Source organism: Elgaria multicarinata, chromosome 3, assembly GCF_023053635.1.
Source record: "Elgaria multicarinata webbii isolate HBS135686 ecotype San Diego chromosome 3, rElgMul1.1.pri, whole genome shotgun sequence".
In the NCBI taxonomy this organism is placed as follows: domain Eukaryota; kingdom Metazoa; phylum Chordata; class Lepidosauria; order Squamata; family Anguidae; genus Elgaria; species Elgaria multicarinata.
In genome coordinates, this window is record NC_086173.1 from 12,274,591 (window position 1) to 12,288,771 (window position 14,181).

The 14,181-nt window shown below is 44.7% G+C and overlaps 1 protein-coding gene across 1 annotated transcript in view; it reads right to left on the reverse strand.

The window, feature by feature from the left end:
• The window catches only part of GMIP (GEM interacting protein), a 65,570-nt gene that overhangs the window by 19,350 nt on the left and 32,039 nt on the right, over window positions 1-14,181 (reverse strand). Inside the window, exons 9-13 of the mRNA XM_063119298.1 lie at window positions 12,533-12,709; window positions 11,062-11,199; window positions 9,041-9,231; window positions 4,328-4,452; window positions 2,310-2,396 (exon numbers count right to left, since the gene is read on the reverse strand). Coding sequence (XP_062975368.1) covers window positions 2,310-2,396; window positions 4,328-4,452; window positions 9,041-9,231; window positions 11,062-11,199; window positions 12,533-12,709 — 718 coding nt within the window. The remainder of the gene's footprint in view (window positions 1-2,309; window positions 2,397-4,327; window positions 4,453-9,040; window positions 9,232-11,061; window positions 11,200-12,532; window positions 12,710-14,181) is intronic.

Here is a 14,181-nt window from a genome sequence, read left to right on the forward strand (position 1 = left end):
TCCCCAAACCCTGGCTCAGGGGTCTCCAAAAGCAGGAGGCTGATTTTGGCCCGAAGTGGGAAAGCTAGAGAGGGTGAAGCAGGTTCATGCATCTATGCTCAACCAGATACAAGGAAACACAACGGTACACTGTGCTACTTTGCAATGACTTTGCTATGCTAGAGTGTAAGTAATGGTGCGTCAGGAGGGAGACAACCTTGTATCTACTAGGTTTGATGCAGAATGCAGGTGGCATTAGCCTGGTACTAAACATCTAATTCTGACATAGCATCTAAGGCTATGGAAAAAGTGGTTCCGGTCCTGTACCATTTCAGAATACCCGGGGGTGGGGGGTTGCATGATAAAGGGCAGTATCCAATGGTGACCATCTGTGAGCGGGGCCCACCACTGCTTCCATTCCGCAAGTGGTCAGCCCTGCCGATTCCATTGCACAAGTGGGGCCCATATGTGAGCTCAACTGACCTACCCTGTTCCAGAAATGAGCATTTCCGCTTGTTTTGGGTTGCCCCCAGAAACGCTAAATCTCCGTGGCACAAACGGGGCAAAGGGATGTTAGAGTTATTTATTTATTTATTACATTTTTATACCGCCCAATAGCCAAAGTTCTCTGGGCAGTTCACAAAGCTCAGTTACAAATAGTAACTGAAGCAGTTACTATTTGTCTTAGGAGGTTTACAGTTGTCCAATACTGGGCAGTGGAATCCAAAAGAAGGGCGGGTGAGGCAGTGATAGGTCCATGAGGCAATATTCCATCTTCACACATTGGTTATTAAGTACAAACAATGGATTGTCAGGGTGCCAAATGGTGAAATGCGATTGGTTAGACGGTTCTGGCTTGAGGATAAAAGGCCAAGCCCCGCACAGTGAGTTAATCCAGAACTAGAGCCAGGCAGAGAAGAGCCTGAGGAAGAACAAGGTGACGGAAGAGTCTGGGATAAGAAGCTAAAGAAGAAGCAGCTCTGAAAGCTGCTTGCCAGGAGTGGCTGCCTTGTACTGACTTCTTCTGTTCTGAGAGTCCTTGTCCAGAAGGAGGACTTCAGGTTTGGACCACTGATATTCTCTGAGTGATAACTGGGGATGAGGTAGAAGAAGGGTAACTGGCTGTTGGTTTTGATTAGGAAACTAGTTTAAGAGAATTGCACCTCCTTAAAGTAACAGTGCCATTTAAGCAAGCAACAACTTAAGCATAATTTAACTAACCTGCTAAAAATTTATAGTAAATGCAATATATAAAAAAGTAATATATTTGTTTCATCTTTAAAGTAAACACCCTGTTCTGTTTGTTCTATGCCTATAGCATTGTGTCTGTGTGTGTGTGTGTGTAAATGTAAGTGTGCATGTGTGATAAGGGCAAACAGGAATGAGCAGAAACATGATGGTGGCAACATAAATTAAGTGATCAGGAAAGCAGGTATATTCAAACTTGCTGAGATAAAAGCCCAATGATGACATGTAGTGTTGTTGTTTTGAGTCACAGTCCTCCAAATTTGGTGTCAGAATGGTATGATCAGGTAAGTGGGATCCTTCACATGGGGGAACAGTCAAAAGTGCAGTCTCCAACAGCAGTCTAAAGTGGCACAGTCCAATAATGGTTTCACCTCATGAGCTGCCATTTATCTAGGCCGAGTCTTATGCAGATCTGACCATAGGCAGAAATATTCATGTAGCGCCTCTCATTTCACTGTCATATTAACAATTTAAAATGTTTTTTTTTCTGATGTTCAAGCCACTTACCTCATGGGAAACATGGAGCTGCGTATGGTGAGTGGTTCTAGAACTAGAAAAAGAGTGGAAATGCTTATCTAATGTGAAGTCACACTCTGCCTGAAAGAGCAGACTCATGTGATAGTTTAGGAGTGTTCTTAGATCCAGGCTTTCTCTTGGATACAGGCAGTAGAGTATTCTTATCAGCTTCAACTGTTATGGATGATGTGCCATTTTTGGAAAGAAGTGATGTTGACATTGTCAATCCTGGCAAACTCTCAATCGGACTAGTGTAATTCACTACATGTAGGGCTACTCTTGAAGAGAGCATGGAAACTACAGTTTAATATTTGGCAAAGGAGTGTGAAATGTAAGAAAATATGGCTGTTTGGGAAAACAAGCATCAGATAGAAGAAAAAATGAAGACAGGACACCTCTGAGGTGCAATTGTAATCTCTCTCCAGGACATAATTGTAATCTTTCTCCAGGACAACATTTACCATCAGGCTACGCCAGTTCTCTCTCCCACCTTCCGTATGACCACTGTTAATTTTCTAGTTTATGAAAAAGAGAAATCTTAAGAAACAAGATGCACTTCTTCTCACCTGGGCTGGAGGTGGGTGAATCCAAGGACTGGCACTCAGTACTCCCTCCCAGGCTCTCTGTGTCACTGTAGAAGGATTTGTTGGCACCTGGACAACGGAATGAATCAAAGCTTGTGTATAAGTAATATTTTTGAAGTGGCAAAAGTAGCACAAGGGCAGTGTAATTGCCCACCATTCCAATTCATGTGTACATTTTTCCTGTCCTGTTGTGGGTTCCAGGCAAATATGGTTTTGGAGTTTGGGGGCATACTTCAAGCTGAACCTATAGAAATCCAAGTCTTTCTCTCCGAAGGCAGGCTAGGGCTGATTCCCTAGGCATGTATACAGCTGTTGGTTAGCATCCATGACATCACAGGACCAAAGCAACCAAGCCAAATACTATCCCAGGGCCATTTCCAGGTTTGCAGGTGTCATGTCTAACCCTACTGCCCCTGTTTTGGGAGAAAATGTTTCAGGTAATCAATCAGAATTAGATTCAGAACTAGAAGATGCAGCGCCAGACACCAACCAGCCTGTACCAGTGGGGGAGGAAGCTCTCACGGGCAATTCCCCAGCTGGGAGTCAGCCCTCTCCAGAGCTTATTTCCTCAAGGCCAAATCCTACACACGCAGTGGGAAGTGAGTTTTCTTCTGGGGGTGAGTGTTCCGAGAACCTAGCTGATGCTAGGGTCCGCCAGAAGCTGAAACGCACAGCACAAAAGGCATGAGAAGGTCAGAGAGATTATGCCAGAACCTGCACTGCATCAGGCTCTCTGAAGTTACGGGCGTTTGAGAAGTAGCTTCTTATTCTTCTTGAACGGACAATTGTCTTGCTTAGTTTGCATAGTTTTGCCTACGGGGACGCTTCCAAGAGGCTAGACTCTATTCAGGTAGACGAGATGTTTATGGCTTAATAAAAGGAAGCCTCAGCATTGCCTCCCATCGAAAGTGAGAGCGTTCTGGGAAACCCGACAGCAGGGGCCCTTGGCATTGGGCCATAGGGTCCCTCCTCCCCAGTTAGCCAGTTCCCAGCCCTCTAGACTATTAAAGTCCTTGCAAATGACAGCAGGGAGGAAAAGGAGGTGGCAGCAGCAAAAAGGTGGTGCTGGGCCCTCTACAGCTGCCTGGCACCACCAGGTCTTGTTGGGCCAGTTTTGCCCATGTTTTTACATATTGTCATTATATTTTTATTAGTAGAGTGAACGATGAACATATATGCACATGAATGCATATGCACCTCTTAAAAACAGAAATGCTAATCAACCAGTCCCAGTCCTTCCAGCAGTGCCTCCCCAGTAAGGCTCCTCATTCCTTCATTACATCTGTATAATTATCCAGCTAATGAAGCAGGATTGGGGCCAACACACTATAACCATAAGGGGAAAACACTCTGAAAATATGACATTTTTATACAGACAAACGGGGAAGATGGGCCAAGAAGAGACATTTTAAAAAGCAGTGGAGAACATCTGTTAGACAGTTTACAGGTCAGAAGCCATTACTAAAATCATTCACTTTGGCCTGTGTCTACACTATTCCAGAAAATTCACTTGGACTCCTACTAGATCAAGGTAATTTAAGTGCACCAAGCTGCAGTATCTTATTTTAGGAGGTGTCCTGTTGCGATTGAGAATCTGTTCTTTTTGCAGCATACCCAAATAGTTAATCATTCTTCGACCTTTCAAACAATCTATACAGTGATTTCTCTAACTTAACAGGAATCTGTCATAGAAGGAAAGTTTGAAGGTTATTGGCGTCTTTAAACAAAAGAAAATTCTCTGCTCCACCTCTGTAGGAGTTATTCGTTGATGTAGCCCAGCCTTCGCCAACCGAGTGCCCTCTATAGGTGTTGAGCAACAACTCCCATCACCCCCAGCCGGCATTGCATCCATGGGGGCTGGGGATGATGTGAGTTGCAGTTCAAGACATCTGGAGAGCACCAGGTTGGGAAAAGCTGATCTAACTAGGCCATGAGCAGGATTATAAACTAAAACCTGAAGGATAAGACAGAATATTAAGTCCCATTTTAATGTAACATACTTTGCTCACTGCTTGAGGAAGATGGTTTTCCAGAGGCTTCTTCTGAAGAGCTGCTGAGGTCAGCAGCAGATGCTGAGATGCGGGAATACTGTGCAGCGTTCTTTCTCCTAGCACTGGGGGGTGACCTGAGAAAGCAACATACCCATCATCCATAGGAAACAAACATTTGCCCGTGAACAGGCATTTCCTTCCAGAAAAGTCCAACTGAATGGGTTCAAATGAATGTTGTGTGAAAGGACACTCCTAGCATGCTTTTGCTTAAGACTGCCTTCCCCAACCTGGTGCCCTCCAAATGTTTTGGATTTCAAACCCCATCAGCCTGGTTAATGGTCAGGAATCCTGGGAGTTGTAGTCCAAACCATCTGAAGGGCATGAGGTTGAGGAAAGATGGTTTAAGCAGCATTTCACTATTATGTAAACACTTCTAACAATTATAGACAGAAAAGAATTTTAGCACTAATTAAAAGTGGATGAAAAATTAACAGGGTTATAAAACTGAATGTACGTTTAGCTGTGATTGTTTCACCTGCCTGATATGTGTGGTGCCAGTGTGGTGTAGTGGCTAAAGTGTTGGACTGGGAGTCAGGAGATCTGGGTTCTAGTCCCTACGCGGCCATGGAAACCCACTGGGTGATTTTGGGCCAGTCACACACTCTCAGCCCAACCTACCTCACAGGGTTGTTGTTGTGAGGATAAAATGGAATCATAGAATAGCAGAGTTGGAAGGGGCCTACAAGGCCATCGAGTCAAACCCCCTGCTCAATGCAGGAATCCACCCTAAAGCATCCCTGACAGATGGTTGTCCAGCTGCCTCTTGAAGGCCTCTAGTGTGGGAGAGCCCACAACCTCCCTAGGTAACTGATTCCACCGTCGCACTGCTCTAACAGTCAGGAAGTTTTTCCTGATGTCCAGCTGGAATCTGGCTTCCTTTAACTTGAGCCCGTTATTCCGTGTCCTGCACTCTGGGAGGATCGAGAAGAGATCCTGGCCCTCCTCTGGGTGACAACCTTTTAAGTATTTGAAGAGTGCTATCATGTCTCCCCTCAATCTTCTCTTCTCCAGGCTAAACATGCCCAGTTCTTTCAGTCTCTGGGATTATGTATGCCGCCTTGGGTTCCTTGGAGGAAAAAAGGCAGGATATAAATGCAATAGTAATAATAATAATAATAATAATAATAATAATAATAATAATAATAATAATAATAATATCACTGCCCACATCAAAACCACTCTGCTTTGATGCAGATGCCCACACTCAGGACATCTACACCTGGGGAGATGGCACTCCTTTCCTATCCTTCTCAATTCAGTCAGACATTTGAGGGAGGGGAGAGAGATTGAAGCAGCACAGGGAAAACATGGGGGTATTACAAATGGATGCCTCCTTGGATTGTCCCAGACAAAAGGCATCTAGTGCTACCAATTAGAAGGCCTTTGTGCAGTTATTCCATCTTTTCTTCTTTAACAGATTTACGGTGATAAGAGAAAAGATGCAAGAAGTGGTGGGAAAACACAAGGGCCCTATGAGAAAATGGGCCTATTCAGATGACACACTAAGCCATGGTGAGGCGGCTAACCGTTTTGCAGCAAATGGTGAGTGAGCATGTTTAAATCATGGTTATGTAGCCTCCTTGGTTAAGAATGGTTTACATGACATGCTAAGCCAGAATGTTTAGTTCAAAATGCTTAACCACCGTGGGCAGGATCTATGTCATCTGGACTACCTGTAAAATCCCATGAATGAAGCACGGCAATGGTGCAACAAAAGCCTTTTATACTTCGAATGTTTTAATTTTTGTGAACCGCCCAGAGCTCCGGCTATTGGGCGGAATAGAAATGTAATAAATAAATAAATAAATAGTCTGGAAACACCCCCTGTAAAATGTGGGTGAATGAGGCACAGCAATTCTGCATTAGAATCATAGAATAGCAGAGTTGGAAGGGGCCTACAAGGCCATCGAGTCCAACCCCCTGCTCAATGCAGGAATCCACCCTAAAGCATCCCTGACAGATGGTTGTCCAGCTGCCTCTTGAAGGCCTCTAGTGTGGGAGAGCCCACAACCTCCCTAGGTAACTGATTCCACCGTCGCACTGCTCTAACAGTCAGGAAGTTTTTCCTGATGTCCAGCCGGAATCTGGCTTCCTTTAACTTGAGCCCGTTATTCCGTGTCCTGCACTCTGGGAGGATCGAGAAGAGATCCTGGCCCTCCTCTGTGTGACAACCTTTTAAGTATTTGAAGAGTGCTATCATGTCTCCCCTCAATCTTCTCTTCTCCAGGCTAAACATGCCCAGTTCTTTCAGTCTCTCTTCATAGGGCTTTGTTTCTAGACCCCTGATCATCCTGGTTGCCCTCTTCTGAACACGCTCCAGCTTGTCTGCATCCTTCTTGAATTGTGGAGCCCAGAACTGGACACAAATACTCTAGATGAGGCCTAACCAGGGCCGAATAGAGAGGAACCAGTACCTCACGTGATTTGGAAGCTATACTTCTATTAATGCAGCCCAAAATAGCATTGGCCTTTCTTGCAGCCATATCGCACTGTTGGCTCATATTCAGCTTGTGATCTACAACAATTCCAAGATCTTTCTCGTTTGTAGTATTGCTGAGCCAAGTGTCCCCCATCTTGTAACTGTGCATTTGGTTTCTATTCCCTAAATGTAGAACTTGGCATTTATCCCTATTAAATTTCATTCTGTTGTTTTCAGCCCAGCACTCCAGCCTATCAAGATCACTTTGAAGTTTGTTTCTGTCTTCCAGGGTATTAGCTATCCCACCTAATTTTGTGTCATCTGCAAATTTGATCAGCGTTCCCTGCACCTCCTCTTCCAAATCATTAATAAAAATGTTGAAGAGCACTGTGGCCAGGACTGAGCCCTGTGGCACTCCACTCGTTGCCTCTCCCCAGTTTGAGAAGGTTCCATTGATAAGTACTCTTTGGGTCCGATTCTTTAGCCAACTGTGAATCCACCTAATAGTTGTTCCATCTAGCCCACTTTTAGCTAGTTTGTTCATCAGAATGTCATGTGGTACTTTGTCAAAAGCTTTGCTGAAGTCAAGATATATGACGTCCACAGCATTCCCACAGTCCATTAAGTGCCTTGGTTGGAAGCAGCTTTTGTCCCCTCATTTATTACCTAGGGGCATAATCGCCCTTGATAAGAGAGACACCAATTTCTTTCCTGCTCTTCCAGCAAGTGGGTTATATAATCTCTAACCATTTCAAAAAGCTGGTTTGGAGTAATGTACCACCAAATCATAACCTTTATACAATTTTCAACTATAGCTGAACACAGAGAAAAATAATGTACAGTAAAAGCAGTACTCCCACATATATTTCCGTTTGTCAAGTGAAATTACTTTGCCTATATCCTGTGCCTACTTTATCATACAACCCTTTACTTGCTTCATTTCATATTCATTTTTCAGTAATATATAATTTTGATACCATGTGCCTCTTATCACTGCCCATTATCATCCTTTTAAAACCGGCAAAGTGTTGTGAGTGTTCAATGAGTTAAAAGTATGATCTCATTTGTGTGAATTCAAGCCACGGTGGCTTTTGAGGTAGATTTTCTGTGAGGTACTTCCTGTTTTGTTTCCAGGTTCGTGGCTGGGGAAGCGGATGTCTGGAAATGCCCTACCATGGCATGTGGAACTATATGTTGCCTTCATTAAATGTGGTTCCCAAGCCCACATTTGCTATGGTTAGGTGGATGCAGACACGAAGGGAGAACTGGAAGGCAGGAGAAAGGGGTGCATAGTTCCTCCAACCATTTCGCTCCTACAGTTACATCCCCCCTTCCATAATTTTCCCTTGGCCTGCCCTGGACTCATATGCCTCAGGTTGCAGAGCTGGGCTATATTATAATGGGGTGGGTGGGTAGTATATAAAATATCCAGGGGTGGCACTTGCAAAGGTAAATCTGCCAGATCTGTTTTGCTCATAATATGTAGTTCTGCCCTTAGGCTTTTTGAAAGATCAATAGCAAATCCATGGTGAAGCAACAATGTCTTTCCCCAAACAAGTGATTTTAATTTAAACATGTTTATTTTTCCTGAACAGGCAGTTCAGGCATGGCTAGAAGATAAAAGGAATGCAATCGATTTAATGAGATATATATATATATATATATATATATATATATATATATGATAGATTGGCTTCAGTAAGGCTTTTGACATAATACTTTGTGACATAGTATTGGCCCCTGGGTCAATAGCAGAGATTTGGCCCTTCTTTGCATACATCTTTGACATAGCTGTGAAATGGTTTGGCATATCCAGCTTTTCTCCATCCTAGCGAGTAGCTGGGTGAACCTGCATGCTAAAGTCGTTGGACTATGGTGGGAGCAGTAATTGAAAGCCACCATGTTCCAACCAAGAGCTTCACTGGTATTGTTTGGCTACTATTGAGAGTTCAGCTGATGCCTAGACTGCAATTTTACATTAGGACATTGGTCTTCAACTAGAAGGCTGGGATCCACTACTGGACTGTAGCCTGACAGTGGGTTTCCCCTCCTTGAAATGCATGTTTGGGGCTAATGTTGGTACCCGGGTCTGAAAGCTGCTAACAGGACAAATATGCCTGCAAAGCTTGGGGAAATCAGGACTGGGACAATAAAGATTGTGGGTCAGGACTGAAGCAGGTTATAAGTAGCCATGTTTCTCAGAAAATGGGGAAGGGAGGGGAATAAGGTCTGTGCTTCTTTACCTCTGTCCTGAGGGTATAAATTCATTAAACTTGTACACCTCCACCGGAAGCTCTTTTCTCTGCAGCTTCTGAATGAACTCCAAGTATTTCTCACCGACCTTGTAGGGCATGCAGAACTCAATCAGGTTCTGGTACCCTACAGGGATTAGCTCTGCTTTGCCATGCAGCAGTTTGAACATCCTCAAGGTGACCTTAGGGAAACAAAACCAGGAAACATGAATTAATTATATTTTTTTGTAGAATCGTTTTTGAAATTTGCAAAATTCCCTATAATTTTTTACCTACTGGTTAATGGTGTGAGCTAGAAAGATCTCAGTTCAAATCACATCTCAGTCATGAGCTCACTAAGTTGCCTTAGGTAAGCCAAAATCACTCAAGCCTCAGCTCCCCACCCCATCTAAAACATGGGCATAGTAATTCTGATCTATGTTGTTGAAGATCACCCAAAGAAATGCTTTGAACTTTAAAAAAAAACATTGACCTGGTTCAGATGTTACACAACTTCCCTGGGTTTTTTGTTTTTTTAAAACTGAGTTGTTTTGAGAGAAACTAGAGGGAGCAAATAAGCGTGCAGTTTCTTGCTGCCTGAATTGTTCCCACTGCATCTGGGTGGAGCTAAACAACGCACCGTGCCTGATGTCCAGTTGCTGGGGGGCAGTTACAAGAACAATTGTTCACTACCCTGTTTCCCCGAAAATAAGACAGTGTCTTATATTAATTTTTGCTCCCAAAGATGCGCTAGGTCTTATTTTCAGGGGATGTCTTATTTTTCCATGAAGAAGAATACCTTATATTACAGCGAGGGGCAAAACTGGAAGTAGGTCTTATTTTCGGGGGATGTCTTACTTTCGGGGAAACAGGGTATCACTCATTCATAGCTACCCAGGGTTCATTTACCTCTGATCACACTGTTCGCAATTCCCACACTCCCCTCCAACCATGTGTGTGTGTGTGTGTGTGTGTGTGTGTGTATACATAAATGTATACATACACCCCTCAGGATATTTCATGCATCTGATTGTCCACAAAAGCGTATGCCATTGTTGCAAAAATAGCTCGTTCCCTGGTGTACCAAGTCCAATTCAGCACACAAGGAGGAGAGGAGAGGAGATGAAGTATGGGTCAAACAATGTTTATTCTGCAGAATAAAGAGACACAAGGAGCTAACTGCTGCAAAGCATGTGCGTACCTCGCAAGGGAGGTAGCTAGGTTTTATACACTATCTTCTCTGGTGTCAAATACGTAGACACCATCTAACAGGAAATTTCTAGCTGAAAAGGGAATACATCGCCTGTTCTTTTGGCAAGCATCAATACCAAGAGATAGGCTCTCACTGTTCTAGAAGAAAACATTCACTCAATTTTGGTTATCTACGAATGCTCCGGCCCTCTCCCAGATATTCCAACTTTGCAACTTCTCCTTAGCAACTACTGTAGCAACTCTGGTTCAGAGCTGGGCTCTTTTCTAACAAGATAATAAACCTCTTAGGACTTTAAGGTGCCACAAGACTTTGATTTTTTTTATATAAAAGTATACACACAGGCAACTTTATCATCAACTCACTAAAAATGTTAGTTTCTTCAATGTCTATATCTTGCTCTTTGGTTCAATCATTTATGCATCTCTCTCTCTCTCTCTCTCTCTCTTGGCATCTCTCCTCTTCAACTGCCATTTTCCAACTCCCACTCCCCTTTTTTTTCAAATATACTCCAAAGTTCTATTTTCCTCTCCTTCTTGCTTGGCCTCTCATTGGTCAAGTAAAGCTTCCACTTCATCACTGTCCAGACCAGGGTATTATAGTTCCACATCATAGCCTAGAATCTAGCTTTATGAGGGCCCAAAACTAAGAAGGTGTATAGGAGCCACCAGGAACAACAGCCCCACTTCTCCTCAGTAATACCGAATGAAAGGCTCATGACCTTGCTGCACTCAGTTTTCCCACCCCCTTATATTTCACACCCTGCAGCTGGAGAGGAGAGGAGAGAGGCAGGGACACGCCTAAACCATGGATCCCTACTCACCCGTGTCAGCACCTCATCTCCTTGGTACATTAGTTTACGGACGTGCGAGATGATTCTCTCCCTGACTTTCTCCAGTTCCTGCCGGCGGTTGTTGGCATCAGAGACGCAGCCTTTATAGGTGATTTCTGACTCCTGAACCTGTGGGCAGCAAAATAAATAAATGGAGGGAAAGACTGCAGAAGTGCTGACTTGGCAATGCAAGAGAGTGGAGAATTTAAGAATGTATTGTGGAGATGTCTGAGTCAGGGGGTTGTCTGGGTGCCAAAAAACGACTCAGTTCTGCAATCAACCAACCAACCACCTGCAATATGCATCTACAGTACTTTGCACAGTTTATTTTAGGGCTAAGCTGAAATCATTCATGCAGTTTCTATTTAGGTTCTATTTTCACATAGAACATACACACACACACACACACATCAGCATCCCCACTCCCTATTAATACTTCGTTGTTAATTTCCATCAGAATTATGACGTCTCTGGGCAAAACTCTAACAGACGAATCTGCCTGAAGAAGATTCACAGCCTTGCCTGATGCAGCAGATGTGTGAGGCCGCACAGTTTCCCTTTAAAGGCTGGACAGCTTTTTTCAGTGTCACTCTTTGGGGCTTGCCTAGGAAGCAGCTCCCACTGAATAAGCTTTTAAAATAAACGGGGGTGGGGCGATTAGCATAGGTTGCCTACTTCTTTTGATGAAAAGCTTGACTCTGATTTATTCTGCTTTCAGAATTGTGGTCTTACCCAAGCAGGGGTAATTTATGGAGAGGGCAATACCGCACCCCATGGTGTCCCATTAAGTTGACCCTGTCTCACCCCAAGAGGACGTGCTTTCTCTGAAGGCAAGGAAATATCTGGGGAGGAAATAATGACTATGGCGCTTGAGCTGTGCAGGGCAACCTCAACTGCAGGCTATTGAAAACTTTGCCCCATGGCTAATGTTAGGGCTCAGATCAATTAAGTGGGCCACCCACTGTGACAACATGACACCACCTTGGTTCATGCAGGGCCTGGTCTAGCTTTGCCAAGCCTAATGTAAAGTGCATTCCAGCACCTGTGATGACACAAGAGCGTCTGGAGTGTCCTTTTAGTGTACATGCATACATCACACCCAGATAGTTATATGGCCCTTGTACGCAAAGTTGCCTGAAGACTCACAAAAATCTGTAGTTGCCCTTGTTGGCCACCCCGCCACGGGTATTGGAACCTTCTCCTCACATTTCCACACTCTTACCCCCAGACCAGCGCCAGAGCAAGGAGAGACGGTGGAAGGGTCTGACCTCCCTCAGGCAGGAAAAGTCAGGTAAGTTCCTACTGTGGATCTTCGTCTCTTTGCCCTGGGGTGACTCCGAATTGGCGGCTGCGTTATATAACCGATGCAGCGCAGATTCGGAGCCACCTTGGAGCTTCCAGAGCGTATAGGCAGCCCCCAGATCACAAATGACAGAAGGCTGAATTGCTTAGTCTATAGCACCTTTAACTGTGTCTCATCTCGGTAACGCCGGCGTTTCTCCAGTTGTTTGTTGCCACTGCCTGCAACAGCCTGGAATTCTTCTTCCGCCTTGGCACTTAACACTTTGGCTTTCTCCAGGTCCTCGCAGCGCTGGAGGTAATGGATGCGGGACTTGCGCATGGAGGACAAGGAATCGTTCTGCAATTGGATCAAGAGTTAGAATGGCAAACCTGGCCAGCCGTAGCTCGGAACTGCTTCGCTAGCCCTGGGCTTTGCTTTTAGAAGCCTTGTGCTGTATAGGGGAGGATTCTAAGTGGCAGCTTCTTCCGTTCCCGATTAAAGTACCACACTGAAACTGTAAGGAACTTTGAGTATTTTTTTTAAAAAGCAGTATATTTTTGTAGGTTTAACGTGTGATTCCAACATGAAACCTTTCTAAACAAGTCTTCAAAACAGCCATAGGCCTGGTTACCTATGGTAAGTAGAATTGCTTCCAGGTGATGGGGTAGGGGTGGTATGTTATGTTGGAAGAGTTGTTAGTGCCGACTATCAGCTTCAGCTGATATGCCAGCTGTGCCCCTTCCTAGTCGGAAGACCTAAAGACGGTAGTGCACGCACTGGTAATTTCAAGGCCCAACTTCTGCAATGCGCTTTACATAGGACTACCTTTGTGCCTAGTTCAGAAAATTCAACTAGTTCAAAATATGACAGCCAGGCTGGTCACCGGTACACCGAGGGGTGACCACATTATACCAGTTTTAAAATCTCTTCACTGGATGCCAATTAGTTTCTGGGCAAAGTATAAAGTGTTGGTTATCACCTTTAAAGCCCTACATGGTTTGGATTCAGGCTACCTGAATGAGGGCCAATAAACTGAGACTAAATCCTGGCAAGACGGAAGCCTTGTGGGTGAGTGGTTCCCGAGTCTGGGAGACAGGCTCATTGCCTGTTCTGGATGGGGTTGCTCTGCCTCTGAAAGAACAGGTTCGTAGTTTGGGGGTACTCTTAGACCCGTTTCTGTCGTTGGAGGCTCAAGTAGCCGCCACGGCTCGGAGTGCCTTTTACCATCTTCGGTTGGTTCGCCAACTACGGCCTCTCCTGGAAAGGGATAGCTTGACCACGGTGGTACAGGCATTGGTAACCTCAAGATTGGATTACTGCAACGCGCTCTATGTGGGGCTGCCCTTGAAGCTGCTCCGGAAGCTGGAGCTAGTGCAGAATGCTGCAGCTCGGCTGTTGTCTGGAGCTGCCCCTTTCCAGCATGTAACTCCTCTGCTGAGGGAACTGCACTGGCTGCCTATTCGCTACCGGGCCAGTTTTAAGGTTCTTGTACTTGTGTACAAAGCCCTAAACAACTTGGGACCAGGATACCTGAGAGAGCACCTTCTCCCTTACCAACCTGCCCGGTCACTGAGGTCATCCGAGGGCCTGCTCCTGGTGGTTCCACCTAGATCCATCCTTCAATTGGAATCCACCAGGGGAAGAGCCTTCAGCGTGGTGGCGCCCCTCCTGTCAAATTCCCTGCCTCTGGAGGTCAGGCAGGCTCCAACCTTGTACTCCTTTCGGCGCCTCCTGAAAACATCTTTATTCCAAGAAGCCTTTCTTTAACATGCAGCCTTGGATTTCTGTTTTTGCTTCTTTTTAAATTTTGTTTTAACTGTTTTATTCTG